A 19,723-nucleotide genomic window follows, 5' to 3' on the forward strand; every position below is an offset into this window, starting at 1 on the left:
GAACATGCATTTTCTTTCAGTCTAGGCTCCTTTGGCCAAAGGCAAAAACATGCCGCTCACCCTGCAGCAGTGATGTCAATATGACACTGTGACAGGCTGTCAGCGTGTGGTGCGCATGGAGTAACACATCACATTGCTCTATTATGTAGCTGACATACGAGGATCTGGCGGTCTTTCCATTAATGTGGAAACAGCGTATAATATGCTGCGCCGCCTCGATATGGAAACGTGAAGGCCACTGATATAGATAATGTAAAAATTAGAAGTCCAAAAGAGCTTTCTATTGGTTTATTCCAAACATACGTAAAACAACACAAGAACAAAAATTATCAGATGTGAAAAGCTGACTGTTCAGAAAGGAGTAGGGGGAAGTAAAAACTTATTGTTCCCTACTCTCACTATTTATATCACCTCCCTAAATTATTTACATCCCATATTAAACATAAACACCACCATTCCACATGTTACAAAGAAAAAATAACACCCAATGTTTTAATCCCATGTGACAGAAAGTACAAAAAGCAAAACTCACCACAACCCATCCTCTGCTATACATCTCCCCAAAACATCTTTTTCATAGCTTTTTTCCATTGCTTTCACAGCTCACGAAAAAGTTAGCTTCGCAAACCCGTATTTTGCTGAATAAAATATTAACTTCGCCAATGCTAAACATAGAGTTTGTGGGGGTCGCTGTGGAGCCGCAGATTGGAATGGCAGTTTAGGGTATGTGCTCCCCTGCAATTCTGCAAAAGTTGATTACTGATGCTATTACCAGCTCAACATGATGTCTAAACAAATAACTATCAAAGATTGTGGGAATACATCAAGGTTCCGCAGTTCACAAAGGCCTAAAAACAGCACTTTGACCGCTGATGCTACCAGTAGAGCGGACGAACCACAACAGGCCGACCTGGCTTCTGTGCTTAGCAAGTTACAATCATTGCGTACAACGGCTAGCCTAATTAACACCGAGATAAGTTCTGTTGATGGCCTGGGGAACAAGCTCGACAATGTGGAGAAACGTTTGACCGAGATGAATTGCTCCGTCATTGCTGTGCAAGGAAGCTTTGCGGATCTTGAGAAGAATATCACGGCTAATGCTAAATGGCTAACAGAGGCTGAGAGCTGGATTGGAACGGCTGAAGATGATTTGAACTGTGTGAGAGTGCAGCTGGTTGATGCAGCAAAGCGCATTGTCTACCTAGAGTTGAAGACAGGATTTGGAGAATTGTGGGAGACGTAAGAATCTGAGGCTGGTGGGTCTGCCGGAGTCTACTGAAAAAAACAGGCCCTTGGTTGGGTTCATTCAACAGATGTAACCGACCTGGCTGAATCTTGACATGTTTAGATACTTTGTTTTGGAAAAGGTTCACCGCACATTGGCAAAACCGAAAGTGGGATATAACAGAGCAGTGATAATTCGTTTCCTGCAGTTTCAACACCACTAGTATGTCTTCCACACAGCTGAAACACTGTCGATCTCACATGAGGGTCATATGATCTTCTTTGCACAAGATTTTTCAGCAGAAACCATGAAGACACAGAGCCTGTTCAACGCTGTGAAGAAAAAATACGTCGAGGCTGGAACCTTTTGGGGATTTCAGCTGCATACTTCCAAGATGAGGGTTCTCCATAATAGGAAGACCATTCTGTTCTCCACACCTAAAGAGGCTGACTTTCTTCTGAACTAATGCTGTATTTTCCACACAGCAATGGAATTTGAAAAGAGAGGAAAGATCCCTGTAGCTTGTGTTATGACCAATAGCAATTTATCAAGCCAAATAACACTAGAAAGGTCAACCTGTCAGGGTTGCCCTCTTTCCCCGCTGTTGTTTACTTTGGCTATCGAGCCTCTGGCCATGTCTGTAAGAAACGAGGCTAACTTGTCAGGAATAACTATTGGAGATCAGGAACAATTTCTCTGTACGCAGAAGATGTGATATTTTTTTTATCCAGATTGTCAACTAGCATCCCGGCAATCTTGCAGTTAATCAATAAACTTGGGTCCAGTTTTCAGGATACAGCTTTAATGTTAAAAAATCTTCCATACACTTTTTGTACAAGGAGGAAAGAAGTAATTAGACCATAAAAGTGCCATTTTCTAACACGGTAGAAGGTTTCACTTATCTTGGATTTAGGATTACCCCTCAAATTAATACTATTGTACATGGAAATTAGAGCCCTTTGATGGGGAAAGTACAGGAGTTAGTTGAAAGGAAGACAACAATGTGCGTATCATTGATTGCCCGAATTAACTTAATGAAGATGTTTATTTTGCCTAAATTATTTACTTATTTCAGTCTCTCCCACTCCCTCTGGCAAACATTTTCTGTAGGTTTATTTATTGTAGGTTTATTTAATTTTTTTGTAGATTTATTTGGAATAACAGTAAAGCTCGCCTTAGGCTTAGGCTGTTGTACCTGCCATATGATAGGGGTGGTTTACAGATGCCAAGTCTAGAGTGGTACTATTGGGCTGCTCAGCTTCGTTGCGCTGATGTTCTATTTTTTGTAAACAATCTCCTCCAGCTGTTATTGAACAAACAGTAACCAAGCTAACATTTAATTTATATTTATATTTATTAGATCCTAAAATTTTGAAAAGACGAACAACAAATCCTCGTACTCGTACTCGTCGTCTTCCGCTTTATCCGGGACCGGGTCGTGGGGGCAGCAGACTCAGCAGAGACGCCCAGACATCCTTCTCCCAAGACACCTCCTCCAGCTCCTAAGGGGGGAGCCCAAGGCGTTCCCAGGTCAACCGAGAGACATAGTCCCTCCAGCGTGTCCTGTTCCGTCCCCTGGGCCTCCTCCTGGTGGGACGTGCCTGGAACACCTCCCGAGGAAGGCGTCCAGGAGGAATCCGGTATAGATGCCCGAGCCACCTCAACTGGCTCCTCTCGATGTGGAGGAGTAGCGGCTCTACTCCGAGCCCCTCCCGGATGGCCGAGCTCCTCACCCTATCTCTAAGGCCCGGCCACCCTACGGAGGAAGTTCATTTCTGCCGCTTGTATCCGGGATCTCGTTCTTTCGGTCATGACCCAAAGTTCATGGCCATAGGTGAGGGTAGGAACGTAGACCGACCGGTAAATCGAGAGCTTCGCTTTTCGGCTCAGCTCTCTCTTCACCACAACGGACCGGCACAGCACCCCCATTACTGCGGCAGCCGCACCGATCAGAGACCTCTCCCCAACCCGAAGGCGCAGGGATGCGACCCTCTCATCCACTCGGCTAAACACCAACACGAGACGGCTGAGCTGGGGGGCGACAAGCAAACCCACCCCAGCCCGCCGCCTCTCCCCGTGGGCCACTCCAGAGTAGAAGAGAGTCCAGCCCCTCTCGAGGAGATGGGTTCCAGAGCCCACGCTGTGCGTGGAGGCGAGCCCGACTATTTCTAGTCAATATCTCTCGACCTCCCGCACAAGCTCAGGCTCCTTCCCCCCCAGCAAGGTGACATTCCACGTCCCTAGAGCCAGCCTAAGCATCCGGGGATCTGGCCGCAGAGGTCTCCACCTTCGTCCGCCGCCCAATCCTCTTTGCACCGGTCCCTCACGGTTCCCCCTGCAGATGGTGGGCCCACTGGGGGATGGTCTCGCGTCTCTCGTTCGGGCTTGGCCCGGCCGGGTCCCGCGAGGAGCAACCCAGCCACCAGGCGCTCTCCGATGAGTCCCGACCCCAGGCCTGGCTCCAGGGTGGGACCCCGGCTGCGCCATACCGGGCGACGTCACGTGCCTCGATTTTGTAGTCGTCATGAGGGTTTCTTGAACTGCTTGAACAACAAATCCTTTTCTTAAAAATACTATTGACATTTGGTTTAAAGCTCACGAGCACATTAGAGATACGCTCTCTATTACACAATTTTCCCCTGGGGTAATGGATGGGTCATCCCGGGCAGGGCGGACAGGGGTCATATCATGATGATTCTGAAAATCATCTGGAGACCCCCACTTGGTGTCTCGCAAGCCTTGGTGGTTGCTGGGTTGTTCTTGATCATCCTAACCAGATTCCTTTAATTGGAGGATCTGAACTAACAGAAATGATTCAAGGGCATTTAAAAGCAACAGAGTGTGAACAAAAACAGGCCAAAAAAGCATCTTCATATGTTTACTGTATAGATCCATCACAGTTCCTACACCATCCTCTGTGCTCCTTTCTTCTTAGTGAGATAGTAACAGTGAGTCCAAACTAATAGCAACATGAATCTTAAGCACATTTTCAGTGATTTTTTAGAGGATATGAAGTTTTTGCTGCAGGCGTGATGATATGTTCTAAAACAGAGCAGGAATTGTAGGAGTATCAAGGGACTGTTGAAAAGTAGGACACCATGCAGCACAGGTGATTTGTGCAGCACAATTTTTCATAAGAATGGCAGCAAAACCATTGGGGCTTGTGGATATCTTATTACAGTCTGTTCAAAACTGCTGGCTCATCTTCCAAGAACTCAAATTTGAAAATTAGGTTAATCAGCTTCACTTTGTTCTTTCATAGTGGAGAGCTGCGTTCGGCTGCATTTCACTAAGTTTAACAGTCTTTCAGAGGCTATAGATCTCTTCAACAACAACTTTATGGTTTCCTCTGGATTCTCTCAAAGCATGATTAAGTTCTTTCTGGGCTGCAATGAATCCTGTACTGTCCTTTTATCTGACAACCAACATCTTCCTGCAACTGACTACCAGCCTCCATAACTCAACTAGTCTTAGAAATCAAACAAGTCTTTTGACTTATCAATAAAATTTGTTTAAACTAAAGCATGTTGACCTAAACCTTTTGTGAAGTTTTTAGCAATTTCAAAACAAAGTGTTATTGTGTTAACATGGATTCAACAAGTACATATGAAGAGGAGCATGGAACATTTCTATCTGTATGGGAGGAATTGTATTTTCTTCTGGAAGAATAGGGAAACCCTTCTGCTTGCTTTGTCACACATTTTTAAGCTTCAAACTTGGAGCCAAACCACCCAGATTTCTCTTGGCGGTTTAGCTTGAAGTCAAGAAAGGGGGCACTGCCCTACATGAGGACATTTTGTGAAATCAGCAGTTTTTATTTTCAAGTAATCAGTCTGGGATTAAGAAGCTTTTATACGAACATGTTAAAAACTGTTTAGGGTTATGTTATAAGGCATTTGAGTTACAACAAAATGTGTTGACATTTCCTTGTGCAGCTCTGTGCCATGCTGCTGGATTTTATTCTGGCTCTTAATGCTGAACTGGTTGGTCACTCCTGGTCTAGACCATGTCAACCAGGGCTCCTCAACAGATCTAAGGTGACGTTTTAAAGATGCTCCATATTTTCAAGCCAATGAGTTGAACTAAATTAGAACTTAGCCAATCAGAAATAGTTCTTCCTCTGTAAAGCAAGAAATTGTTCTCCTTTTTACCAAAAAACTGTCTGCTAAGAGCTGCTTTGCACATTAAAGATACTTTGACACATTTAGTAATTTCACAAGATAAAAACTGTTTCAGACTCAGACCATTTTACATAATAAACATTTAACATTGAGCCAAATGATGAATTGATGAGCCATCCATTTTCTATACTCGCTTCTTCCATACTGGGTCACGGAGGAGCTGGTGCGTATCTCCAGCGGTCTATGGGCAAGAGGCAGGGTACACCCTGGACAGGTTGCCAGTTCATGGCAGGGCAACACAGAGACATACAGGACAAACAACCATTCACACACCCATTCATACCTAAGGACAATTTAGAGAGATCAATAAACATAATAGAGATGTTTTTGGACTTGAAGGAATGGACTATATTAGCAGTGGATGGCATGATTTTCTTTCAGGAACGATTGTACTTATTATTTTTCATGTGCTATGTGGCTAACACAGACAGTACCCAAATTAACCCTGGCCAGTCAGCTGCTGGCTAGGGATCGGAGCATATCAAGTTTGGCATAAAGTTTGTTATCAACCATTCAGTAGACACAGGAAAACTTTGCATAGTCAACGTAAAAGCTCAGAATATGACAAAATGAGAAGTTGCAGCAGTTGGTTCTTTAATCTTATCTCCTACTTTTTGCCCATTGTAGGCTTGAACAGGCATCAGCACCAATTTACTTTTCTTTTTCTAATGCTACAAAAAAAGCAAGCAGAATATTTTTCAAATAGCCAGTAGGCACATAGGCTGTTTACAGGAGGTCCAGAAAGTTTAAGCATACAGATAAGATTCATATAAAAATTATTTTATGGAGTTCTGTGGAAATCTTGGTCTGGCTCCTATAATGTTTACTTACATTGGACCACCAGATGGATCAGGGCCTCTCTGGGTTTGACGTTGAAGCCGTTGTACTGGCTGGTTTGGCAGCGGTACGTCCCGCTCATCTTTCTTGTCACATTGTAGATCCTCAGTATGCCATCATAGCTCTCCATCTGAAACGAGCCATCAGGCATCAGAGGTGCTACTGCAGCAGCTGGCCCACTCTCCTCCACCCGAGACCACATGATGATGGGTTTGGGTTTTCCTGAGACCAAACACTGTAGGTCTACATTGTCCCTTTCGAGAACAATGAGTTGAGATTGCCCCTTCGGGACTGTAAGCTCAGGCGGAACTGAAAAGAGAAAAACATTATGATGGTCAGTATACAGAAACACAAAATGTCGTCCAAATAATTAATAGTATGATTTAACTACCAACCAATCCCAGTTCTCAACTCTGACCTGTTTTCACCTGTTTTGACCTGTGTTCTTGGGTATGTTTTGAGCTGTCAGAAAAAATTACAACTGGGAGCACATAAATCGGAAAGTTTTAATTTTACTATCGTTCTCTGGAACAACATTCCATTACCCCATAAATTAAGGTCTCTTAATTCAAGGATATTCTTTGAGTTTGCCCAAGACACTGACCCGCAGACTCCCTTGTTAGTGTGCTTAAGAAACAAGTACACTGTCTTACGTACTCACTCGTCTGCCTTTACACACATATAAACTTGAGTGACATCTCATTCTTAATCCATAGGGTTTAATATGATGTAGTCCACCCTTTGCAACTCTAACAGCTTCAACTCTTCTGGGAGGGCTAGATTTAAGAGTGTTTAATGGGACTTTTTATACCATTTCCTCCATTAGCACATTTGTGAGTTCAGACACTGGTGTTGGATGAAAGGTTTTGGCTTACACTTTCCATTCTAATTCCCAAAAGGTGTTATTTTGGGTTGAGGTCAGAAGCAAAGGATTTGTAAACTAGATGATCAGAAGATAATCCTTTGAAGTCATCTGGGAGGCCAAATATTGAAACGGGGGGTTAACTTTAAATTACCAGGAGAACTACCAAAAAATGCTGCACCAGCAGGCAGGAATAAAACATGTGAGAGAGGTTGCAAGATGAGTTGTCGCGCAAAGAATCTATTCCAATATAAATATGTGACAAATGAGCTTTAGGCAGATTAATCCCACAAAATACTAAAAGTGTGAGGCAAGTGCAAATTGTGCTAGTATGGAGCCATTTCCCACCAGGTGTCCTCTATAGTCGGTCATAGTCCCAAGCTGTTTTGACCTTAACTATAGGTGAAGAATTGGATAAGAGAAGAGAGCCATACACAACAGAGAAAGAGGATTTCAGGGAAAGATCTAACCTAAGGTAAGCCTGCCAAATATAATGTTTTATACAGTGTCTGATTTTATAGTAAGAGAAGAGGTGGAGAAGGGGCAAGAAAAACAAAAAACGCACCATCAATAAATAGATCTTTAAAAACTTTCAGGCCCTCATTGTACTTGAGAGGGAAACAGTTGTCCGTGATTACGTAACAATAGGGAAAAAGCCAAAGCCGTGTTGGATTTGAATTGCTTAATAAACTGGAACCAGATTGTATGGGTGGAATGACAACTTAGTTACAAGTACAGCCACAAGAGTTAACTGGAATGGAAGATGTACATTTTTAAGGCATGAAGAAGTCATAAATGACATTATAACATACACCAAGGAAGGTCTAGTAGATTAAGTCAGCATGAAATGCTGAAAATAAATGGACTGAACTTATATAGCGCTTTTCCGGTCATACAGACTGCTCAAAGCGCTTTGGGACAGAAAGACCTCCATCCTGTACTAGAAAGTGGTTCCAATGCTTACAGCAGCAGCTGTCTGCAGGAGCTGCAGTTTCCATGATCTGCTCAGTTCTTCTTTATGCATTTGAGCCCAGTGTTCTCCTGCATGAGAGCCCAAGAGCCCACTCATTAACGCCTCAGATTATTAGGACCCAGCCGCCATCATCATCGCTATCTAAACTTTTGGCTCCATCATCTTCATCATCGCCATCTACACTTCTGGCTTCATCATCGCCATCGCCACTTCTGGCTACATCATCTTCATCATCGCCACTTCTGGCTCCATCATCTTCATCATCGCCATCTACACTTCTGGCTCCATCATCACCTACAGTTCGGGGACAGACCGCCTAACGTTTCCTATTCAGAGGAGTTCAAGGACAAACTGCCTCACGTTCCTATTCCTGTGTTGTCCAACATTTTACTGAGAAGCATAAGCCACAGCAAAATGTATAGAACGGCTCTCAAGAAATTAGCTCTTAGCACCTTAATATGTCAGCTAACATTAAATAAAGAAAATTGACACAGAATGTAGAGTTTTTAACAAAGTATGGACTTCTAAATATTTCATTACTAAAATCAACCTTACAGCTGTGTGCTTAGTGTGTGGAGGACATACATACATTATAGCACTGTTAAAGGATTACAGGAGGTAAATGCATCCATGAACACACTGAGACTTGAATGGGACAAACTAGTAGGTGTTACAAGTGATGGCTGTTCAAATCTGACAAGGAAAATGTTGGACTTGGTTTTCATTTTCACCTGGACTTGTGAAGCGAATGCAAGATAGTGTCTGAAATGAACCCTGAACAGAAACTGAGATTTTTGCATTGTATCGTTCTTTAGATGTTGTGCAAGTCAGTGCTAAAAATTAGCTATGTTGATGTAACAGAAATAGTTAATTTAATCAAGGAAAGAGGACAGTTTGTTTCACTGTTGGAGGAACATGACAGTGAGCATAGTGACATGGGCAACCAGACCACTGTGAGATGGCTCAGCCTGGGCAAGGTGCTTAAAAGAGTACAAGGTAAGGCCATCCCAGAGCTCTCAGATGCACATTGGATGGCCGATCTGGCCTTTGCTGTTGATGTGACTGCACTAATGGTTGACTAAATACTAAGCTGTAAGGCAAGGACTTCTTTGCAAATGAAATGTACAGCTTGGTGAGAGCTTTCAAGAGAAAGTTGAAGTATCTTTCAAGTCAATTAGAGGACAACATGTGAACTCTTTTGCCAACACTGCAGGAAGTCACATAATCACCTAATCACCTCCTTGTTAGGGGCACTGTATGGTGAGTTTTAAAGAAGAATTGAAGGCTTCAAAGCAGTAGAGAGTGAAATGTGCATGATTAATTTTCCCTTTACTCACAGTGTAGATAATGCACCCAGTGATGTCCAGCGTAAACGCATTGATCTACAGTCTGATAATCTACTGGCAGAGCATTTTAAGTCAGTATTAAGGTCAGTGTTATTCCTCACTAAAAGAGGAAATCTTTCCACACTTGAGTAGACCTGCTCAGATGATGTTGATTCTCTTTGGATCTACCTACAGGTCCTTCTCAAAAAATTAGCATATTGTGATAAAGTTCATTATTTTCCATAATGTCATGATGAAAATTTAACATTCATATATTTTAGATTCATTGCGCACTGACTGAAATATTTCAGGTCTTTTATTGTCTTAATACAGATGATTTTGGCATACAGCTCATGAAAACCCAAAATTCCTATCTCACAAAATTAGCATATCATTAAAAGGGTCTCTAAACGAGCTATGAACCTAATCATCTGAATCAACGAGTTAACTCTAAACACCTGCAAAAGATTCCTGAGGCCTTTAAAACTCACAGCCTGGTTCATCACTCAAAACCCCAATCATGGGTAAGACTGCCGACCTGACTGCTGTCCAGAAGGCCACTATTGACACCCTCAAGCAAGAGGATAAGACACAGAAAGAAATTTCTGAACAAATAGGCTGTTCCCAGAGTGCTGTATCAAGGCACCTCAGTGGGTAGTCTATGGGAAGGAAAAGGTGTGGCAGAAAACGCTGCACAACGAGAAGAGGTGACCGGACCCTGAGGAAGATTGTGGAGAAGGGCCGATTCCAGACCTTGTGGGACCTGCGGAAGCAGTGGACTGAGTCTGGAGTAGAAACATCCAGAGCTACCGTGCACAGGCGTGTGCAGGAAATGGGCTACAGGTGCCGCATTCCCCAGGTCAAGCCACTTTTGAACCAGAAACAGCGGCAGAAGCGCCTGAACTGGGCTACAGAGAAGCAGCACTGGAATGTTGCTCAGTGGTCCAAAGTACTTTTTTCGGATGAAAGCAAATTCTGCATGTCATTCGGAAATCAAGGTGCCAGAGTCTGGAGGAAGACTGGGGAGAAGGAAATGCCAAAATGCCAGAAGTCCAGTGTCAAGTACCCACAGTCAGTGATGGTCTGGGGTGCCGTGTCAGCTGCTGGTGTTGGTCCACTGTGTTTTATCAAGGGCAGGGTCAATGCAGCTAGCTATCAGGAGATTTTGGAGCACTTCATGCTTCCATCTGCTGAAAAGCTTTATGGAGATGAAGATTTCATTTTTCAGCACGAGCTGGCACAGGCTCACAGTGCCAAAACCACTGGTAAATGGTTTACTGACCATGGTATCACTGTGCTCAATTGGCCTGCCAACTCTCCTGACCTGAACCCCATAGAGAATCTGTGGGATATTGTGAAGAGAACGTTGAGAGACTCAAGACCCAACACTCTGGATGAGCTAAAGGCCGCTATCGAAGCATCCTGGGCCTCCATAAGACCTCAGCAGTGCCACAGGCTGAATGCCTCCATGCCACGCCGCATTGAAGCAGTCATTTCTGCAAAAGGATTCCCGACCAAGTATTGAGTGCATAACTGTACATGATTATTTGAAGGTTGATGTTTTTTGTATTAAAAACACCTTTCTTTTATTGGTCGGATGAAATATGCTAATTTTGTGAGATAGGAATTTGGGGTTTTCATGAGCTGTATGCCAAAATCATCCGTATTAAGACAATAAAAGACCTGAAATATTTCAGTTAGTGTGCAATGAATCTAAAATATATGAATGTTAAATTTTCATCATGACATTATGGAAAATAATGAACTTTATCACAATATGCTAATTTTTTGAGAAGGACCTGTACATCTGTGAGCAAACATTCTCAGTGATGAAGTTTAACATATACAGATGCTCACTTAGTGTTGATCACTTGTGTGCTGTCCTTTGCAAACCCACCTCAGACATTCAACCTGACTTCAGTACAATGGTACAACCCTAAAACAGGCTAGATTTCTCTGAACACTAAGAGAAATAAGGTAAACCAACCATAAACACTGGCTGCAGTTATTGCTTTTTTGCATAAAGTTATTCTTATGGTCTTTGACAAATACTTAATAAAGGTATGATGCTATTTCATAAATGCTACAAAAAATGACCATTTTCTGAACTGTTTTTATAAACATTAAACATTGCAATTATGTTGTGCTGCACACTTGCTTGATGAGCTGTTTGAATGACAGTTTAACATGTTTGTCTTACTGTTGGTTAGATGCTTATGATTAAACATTGCAAAACTTGAGATTATCTTGAAATATGTCCTTGCCATCAGGGGAAAAGAAATTCACTCAGGTTTACCTGGCCATTCCGTATATTTAGATAGTCAGTGGACCTCATTCTCTGGGTACATAATGTTGCTGAACTAAGACCTGACCAACTAGCAACCCCAGATCACAGAGATGCCCTCACAGGCTGGTACTGTAGGCACTAGGCATGATAGGTGCATCACTTAATGCAACTCTAATCTTACTAGATTGCTCTGGAAAAGGGTAAATCTGGACTGCGACCACATGACCTTTTTCTCTTGCTCCAGAGGCAAATCTTTATGCTCCTTAGCAAATTATGGCCTTTTTTTCCATTAGCCTCTCTGTTTCGGTGGTTTTCTTAAGGCTACAATAATGTTTCAGGTGAATTCAATTCAATTCAAAAATACTTTACAAATCCCAGAGGGAAATTAATTGTTGTTGTAGCTCATATTATGCATGTTTCTTCAAAGAGCCATTGTAGATGCTGATGGCTGTGGGCAAGAAGGATCTCCTGTAGCGTTTGTCTTACAGCAGATCTGAAGACGCCTCTGCCTGAAGACACTCTGTTGTTGTACAACAGTCTCACGAAGAAGATGCTCAGGGTTTGTCCAAATACCTTGAGTTCCCTTTGCATTGTGTGTGTGAAAATGCTCTTATTTTCACAACTAAATATATCCATGAGTTCTGCTGTTGTATTTTACAGTTTGACATCCTAAATTCCAAACTGTCCCTCCAGTTTTAAAAAATGCGTTAGACAGTTCTTAACCTAATTTTAGTAGCTTCAACAATCTCAATAAATGCTTTCTTTGATTGATGTATGCCTTCTGAAGCCAATTAACATATTTCCACCACAGGATTTGTCTTACAAAATGGTTGTTAAGAAATGACAAGCTCCTTACTGTATCAGTTTGGGTTCAATAACTCGATGCCAGCTGAAATATAATTCATGAAGTAATGACCAAATTAGAGGCACATTTTTTGGACAGGCATTGTAGAAAATATTATTTGGTCCTTGCCAAGTCTTTAAAACGAGGTTAACTCAGCCTTAGATAAGGGGCAACACATACAGACTAACTACACCCTTATAGGATTTGGAGGACGACAAAGGATAAGAATCACCCAGGAGCCACATTTAACTTAACTAACTGATCATCTACAAGTGTTGATGCCTCTGAAAAAGCAGATGTTCACAGAACCCAGAACTATTAAGAAAGCAATGTGTAACACTGATCTCCTACCAGATAACTGCAAAACAATGTCCTAAAACAGTCGCTACATGCATGCTCTGTATGAGGGATTGCTGCAAAGTCAACGACACAATGCAAGAAACAGTCCACTGTCGCTACATGCTCATCCAGGAGTGAATGCTGCAAGTCACTGACTGGATGCCACATGCTGGGTTTCCATTGATAGAAAAACGTTTAATCAATTCGAAAAACAAACTGAACATGACTGCATTGTTAAAAAGCTAGGATCAATTGGACTGTATGTATTTGACTTGGAATATATATGATTTGATTGAACAGACTTTTCGTCGTCGTCGTCTTCCGCTTTATCCGGGACCGGGTCGCGGGGGCAGCAGACTCAGCAGAGACGCCCAGACATCCCTCTCCCAAGACACCTCCTCCAGCTCCTAAGGGGGGAGGCCAAGGTGTTCCCAGGCCAGCCGAGAGACATAGTCCCTCTAGCATGTCCTGGGCCGTCCCCTGGGCCTCCTCCCGTTGGGACGTGCCTGAAACACCTCCCGAGGAAGGCGTCCAGGAGGCATCCGGTATAGATGCCCGAGCCACCTCAACTGGCTCCTCTCGATGTGGAGGAGCAGCGGCTCTACTACAAGCCCCTACCGGATGGCCGAGCTCCTCACCCTATCTCTAAGGGAGTGCCCGGCCACCCTACGGAGGAAGCTCATTTCAGCCGCTTGTATCCGGGATCTCGTTCTTTCGATCATGACCAAAAGTTCATGGCCATAGGTGAGGGTAGGAACGTAGACCGACCGTTAAATCGAGAGCTTCGCTTTTCGGCTCAGCTCTCTCTTCACCACCACGGTCCGGCACAGCACCCCCATTACTGCGGCAGCCGCACCGATCCGTCTGTCGATCTCCCGCTCCATTCTTCCCTCACTCGTGAACAAGACCCCGAGATACTTAATCTCCTCCACTTGAGGCAGGAACTCCCCTCCAACCTGAAGAGGACAAGCCACCCTTTTCCTGTCGAGAACCATGGCCTCGGACTTGGAGGAGCTGATCTTCATCCCAGCCGCTTCACACTCGGCCGCGAACCGCCCCACTGCATGCTGTAAGTCTTGGCTAGAGGGGGCCAGCAGGACCACGTCATCTGCAAAAAGAAGAGACGAAATCCTCTGGTCCCCAAACCAGACCCCCTCCGGCCCTTGGCTGCACCTAGAAATCCTGTCCATAAAAGTTATGAACAGGACCGGTGACAAAGGTCAGCCCTACCGGAGTCCAACATGCACCGGGAACAGGTCCGACTTAGTGGCGGCAATGCGGACCAAACTCCTGCTCCGCTGGCACAGAGACCGGATGGCCCCCAGTAAAGGGCCCCTGATTCCATACTCCTGAAGCAACCCCCACAGGGCATCACGAGGGACACAGTTGAATGCTTTCTCCAGGTCCACAAAACACATGTGGACTGGTTGGGCAAACTCCCATGAACCCTCGAGTACCCTGTAGAGGGTATAGAGCTGGTCCAGTGTTCCACGGCCGGGACGAAAACCACACTGCTCCTCCTGAAGCCGAGGTCCGACTATCAGCCGGACTCTCCTCTCCAAAACCCTGGCGTAGGCCTTACCAGGGAGGCTGAGGAGTGTGATCCCCCTGTAGTTGGAACACACCCTCCGGTCACCCTTCTTATGTAGGGGGACCACCACCCCAGTCTGCCGATCCAAAGGCACTGTCCCCGTCCACCACGCAATGTTGAAGAGGCGTGTCAACCATGACAGCCCCACAACATCCAAAGACTTGAGGTACTCAGGGCGGATCTCATCCAACCCCGAAGCCCTGCCACCGCGGAGCTTTTTAACCACCTCGGTGACTTCATCCCGGGTGATGAAAGAGTCCAACCCTGAGTCCCCAGCCTCTGTTTCCACCAGGGAATGCGTGATGGCAGGATTGAGGAAATCCTCGAAGTACTCCTTCCACCGGCCGATAATGTCCCCAGTCGAGGTCAGCAGCTTCCCACCCCCACTGTAAACAGTGTTGGCGAAGCACTGCTTCCCCCTCCTGACAGCGTCCCTTACTGCCGGTGTCCACCACCAGGTTCGGGGATTGCCACCGCGACAGGCACCGCAGACATTACGGCCGCAGCTACGGGCAGCAGCATCGACAATAGATGCGGAGAACATGGTCCATTCGGACTCTATGTCTCCAACATCCCTCGTAATCTGGTCAAAGCTCTCCCAGCAGTGAGAGTTGAATACATTCCTGGCCAAGGGGTCCGCCAGACGTTCCCAGCACACCCTCACTATGCGCATGGGCCCGCCAAGTCTGTCCGTCTTTCTCCTCCCCCAGCGGATCCAACTCACCACCAGGTGGTGATCAGTGGACAGCTCAGCCCCTCTCTTCACCCAAGTGTCCAAAACATGCGACCGAAGGTCTGATGATACGACAACAAAGTCGATCATTGACCTCCTGCCTAGGGTACCTTGGTGCCAAGTGCACTGATGGACACCCTTATGTTTGAACATGGTGTTCATTATGGACAATCCGTGACTAGCACAGAAGTCCAATAACAAAACAGTGCCCGAATTTGGCTCATGACGACTACAAAATTGAGGCACGTGACGTCGCCCGGTACGGCGGAGCCGGAGTCCCACCCTGGAGCCAGGCCTGGGGTCGGGACTCGTCGGAGAGCGCCTGGTGGCTGGGTTGCTCCTCGCGGGACCCGGCCTGGCCAAGCCCGAACGAGAGACGCAAGACCATCCCCCAGTGGGCCCACCACCTGCAGGGGGAACCGTGAGGGACCGGTGCAAAGAGGATTGGGCGGCGGACGAAGGTGGAGACCTTGGCGGCCCGATCCCCGGATGCTTAGGCTGGCTCTAGGGACGTGGAATGTCACCTTGCTGGGGGGGAAGGAGCCTGAGCTTGTGCGGGAGGTCGAGAGATATCGACTAGAAATAGTCGGGCTCGCCTCCAATCACAGCGTGGGCTCTGGAACCCATCTCCTCGAGAGGGGCTGGACTCTCTTCTACTCTGGAGTGGCCCACGGGGAGAGGCGGCGGGCTGGGGTGGGTTTGCTTGTCGCCCCCCAGCTCAGCCGTCTCGTGTTGGTGTTTACCCCAGTGGATGAGAGGATCGCATCCCTGCGCCTTCGGGTTGGGGAGAGGTCTCTGACTATCATTTCGGCCTACGGGCCGAGTGGTAGTGCGGAGTACCCGGCCTTCTTGGTGTCCCTGTCGGGGGTGCTGGATAGTGCCCCTCCTGGGGACTCCATTATTCTGCTGGGTAACTTCAACGCCCACGTGGGAAACGACAGTAACACCTGGAGAGGCGTGATCGGGAGGAATGGCCTCCCCGATCTGAATTAAACTGACTTCTTTTTGTAAAGTGCTTTGAGACGACATGTGTTCTGAATTGCCGCTATATAAATAAACTGAAAACATGAATTGCCACCAGAGAGATGCTTGCTGTCTGAGGTCAGAAAATATGTTGAAAGAACTGTTTGTTTTAGGTGCCATGAAGAGATTGTTGGCACTGATTTAACTGCTCATTATTCCAGAGAGTGATTCACCTGTGGTGGAGGAAATATTAACATCAATGCTGATCTCTGGGATTCCTCCATTCCTCAGTGATGCCACACAGGTGTAGGTGCCAAAGTCTGTAAACTTTAGGTCAATGATGTCCAGGTTGGTGGTTCCTGGTGAGATGTTAGGGTCAGTATGGGTGATGACCATTCGCTCTGAGCTCTTCAGTGGCCGGCCGTTCTTTAGCCAGCTGAACTGCAGCTCGTCTGAAGGTGTGGCCTCCACCTGACAGCTAATCTTGACCTCCCGGCCAATTTGAATGTTGTCTTCATTGTGATATGGGTCTGGTGTGATCCAGAACCGACCCTTATGTAGGCCTGGGGAAAATAAAAGAGAACAGAAAAGACAGCATTATCTAGATATTTATTCTTTTTCATCATAAAGCAGGAGTTAAAACCTGATGGAAATATTAAATGGTTAGGGCAAGAAAGGTAAGAAAGAAACAGCAAATGCTTTGGCTTGTTGGGCTGAGACATTCAGGAGGTCAGGTTTGTACTGGTGGAACATTCCTAGAGACTTCTGATTGAGAAAACCTCCAATTAAAACAGAAAACAGTCTTAAATCCTAGATTGTACACATGCATTGCTGTTAGCTGACATGATCATACAGGCACATCTAAAAAAATTTGAATATATATATCAGCATTTTTTGTCACTCGTTTCAAAAAGTGAAACTTGCTTCTAGTATCAATACACGTAGAGTGAAATATTTCGAGTCCTTACATTTTGTAATTTTAGCGATTATAGCATACAGACAAAGAAAACCTAAAATTCAACGTCGCAGAAAATTAGGACTATACATAAGATCCATCAAAAACGATATTTAAACAGAAATGTCAGGCTTCTGAGAAGTCTGTTCATTTCTATGCACTCATTTGGTTGGGCTCCTTTTGCATGAATTACTGCATCAACACAGTATGGCATGGATCAGCCTGTGGTTCTGCTGAGGTGTAATGGAAGCCCAGGTTGATTTGATAGTGGCCTTCAGGTCATTTCAGTTGTTGGTTCTGGTTTCTCATTGTCCTTCTGACAATCCTCCATATATTCTCTATAGGCTTCAGTTAGCTTGCCAGTCAAGCACAGTAACACCATGGTCATTGAACCAGCTTTTGGTACCTTTGGCAGTGTGGCAGGTACCAAATCCTGCTGGTATATATAATCAGCATCTCCATAAAGCTTGTCAGCAGAAGGAGGCATGAAGGGCTCACGGTTAAATCCAGAATAGAATTTAAAATTCTCCTCCTCACATATAAAGCCCTTAATGATCTAGCTCCATTATACATCAGAGATCTGATTGTTCCATATATTCCTAACAGAGCACTTCGTTCTCAGACTGCAGGTTTACTGGTGGTTCCTAGAGTCTCTAGAAGTAGAATGGGAGGCAGATCCTTTAGTTATCAGGCTCCTCTCCCGTGGAACCAGCTCCCAGTTTTAGTCCGTGAGGCAGACACCCTGTCTACTTTTAAGGCTAGGCTTAAAACTTTCCTTTTTGATAAAGCTTATAGTGAGAATGGCTTAGGTTATCCTGAGCTATCTCTGTAGTTATGCTGCTATAGGCTTAGGCTGCTGGAGGTCATAATGACCACTTTCACTCTCTCTGCTATATTCTCATACTACTCTCCAATAGTGTGTTATTTGCTGTTATTTCAGCTTTTAACTTGATGTTATGTCTGGTTTTTTTTCTTCATAGAAGCTACATCTGGCCTGGCATTCAGTTTAGCTGTTACACCTTCCTGGAGGGGGGCATCAGCTGAGCTACTGCTGCCAAGAACTTAATTTGCTCCTTCAACAGATGATATGCATGTCTTTCTGTGCTTATTTGCTTAGCTGTGTTTCTCTCCTAGATGAAGCCACTAAAGGAGCTACTGCTGCTATAAATTAATTAATTTTCCTCTCCACTGTTGTTGCATGCAGCTCAGTATTAAGGATTGCTGCAAAGTTGAAGACTCGATGAAATTGATTGTCCACTGTCGCTACATGCTCTTTCAGGAGAAGTTATTCCTGCAAGTCAGTGACTTGATCCAGTTTGGTTTCCTTAGATAGAAAACCTTTTTACCAATTTGCATAATAAACTGACTGCATTGTTTGATAACTAGGACTGACTATGTATTTATGTAATTTACTTTGAATGTTGTGTATGGTTGAATTCAGGTAAATGTATATAGATGCGTATAAATTGGATGGTGTTTTTTTTCTGAAATGCCTTGAGATTATATTTGTTGTGAAATGGAGCTATATAAGTAAACTGACTTGAACTGACATGCAGGCTTGGCTAAGCAGGTATGGATGGGTGGAAATGACAACAGGAAGAAGCTCTAAAGGCTGGGGCACCCCTTAAAGCTAGCATGCCCATCCATCTGTCCATCCATCCATCCAACCATCCATCCATCCATCCATCCATCCATCCATCCATCCATCCATCCATCCATCCATCCATCGACTGATGCCTCCAGATGGATGGATATAAAGTAAAGGTGCCAATCCCCATCTACTGTGTAGCCCTGATAGACTGCTTGGGTTGCAACATGGTGTTCATGTCTTACCTCTGACCAGTATGGTGATGGATTTCTTTGCAGGGTTTCCTACATTGTTGGAGGCAACACAGGTGTAGGTTCCTCCATCGTCGTCACTAATAACAGGGACGGTCAGTGTGCCATCTTTGACAATGGTCCTCTTCGGTAGCTCCTCACCCTCCACCCTCAACCATCTCAGTGCTGGTGGAGGGTGCCCGCTCATCACTTTGCACACCAGAGTGATCGTCTCCCCAGGATTTGCCACCACGGGATCATCCAAAAGTATTTTAACAGTGGGAGGAGCTGAGGGGGCAGAACAATGAAGGTGGTAAGAAAGCTACTTATGATAAAGGTTATTTAATTACATCTTTTATTGATCCAAGATGAAAGGCCCTTTTCTAATTAAAACCATTTATTTAGTTCAGACTGAACAGGCAAACCATGTGTAACAAACTGAACAGCTCAAGTTTCCTCTTTTTCCATTAAAAATGACAAATTTCTCCAAGTTCTGACAATTTCCGATTTTTCTCATTTATATAAAAAACATACATTCAGAACCAAAACGAAGGAAACAGTGAAATAGATTTTTTCTACATCCAGTAATACACAAAGCATAATGCTAGATAGTCTCCAACTTCTTTAGATACTGGCATAGTGCCTTAATAAAGAGCAGATCCCCATAATCCAACAAGAGAATAAAGGTTTGTGGAACCATGGGTTTTCTTACCTGGAAAAGAAACAAAAAAACTGAACTAAGTTTCAGCTTAGAAACAAGTCTTTTAATGAAAGTGTTAATTGATACATT

General features: G+C 44.6%; 1 protein-coding gene across 1 annotated transcript in view; it reads right to left on the reverse strand.

Moving 5' to 3' along the window:
* LOC124855122 (MAM domain-containing glycosylphosphatidylinositol anchor protein 2-like) overlaps positions 1-19,723 on the reverse strand; it is an 85,115-nt gene that overhangs the window by 42,810 nt on the left and 22,582 nt on the right. The window contains exons 6-8 of the mRNA XM_047344687.1: positions 18,949-19,221; positions 16,394-16,723; positions 6,238-6,552 (exon numbers count right to left, since the gene is read on the reverse strand). Coding sequence (XP_047200643.1) covers positions 6,238-6,552; positions 16,394-16,723; positions 18,949-19,221 — 918 coding nt within the window. The remainder of the gene's footprint in view (positions 1-6,237; positions 6,553-16,393; positions 16,724-18,948; positions 19,222-19,723) is intronic.

Source organism: Girardinichthys multiradiatus, chromosome 19, assembly GCF_021462225.1.
Source record: "Girardinichthys multiradiatus isolate DD_20200921_A chromosome 19, DD_fGirMul_XY1, whole genome shotgun sequence".
NCBI classification, from domain to species: domain Eukaryota; kingdom Metazoa; phylum Chordata; class Actinopteri; order Cyprinodontiformes; family Goodeidae; genus Girardinichthys; species Girardinichthys multiradiatus.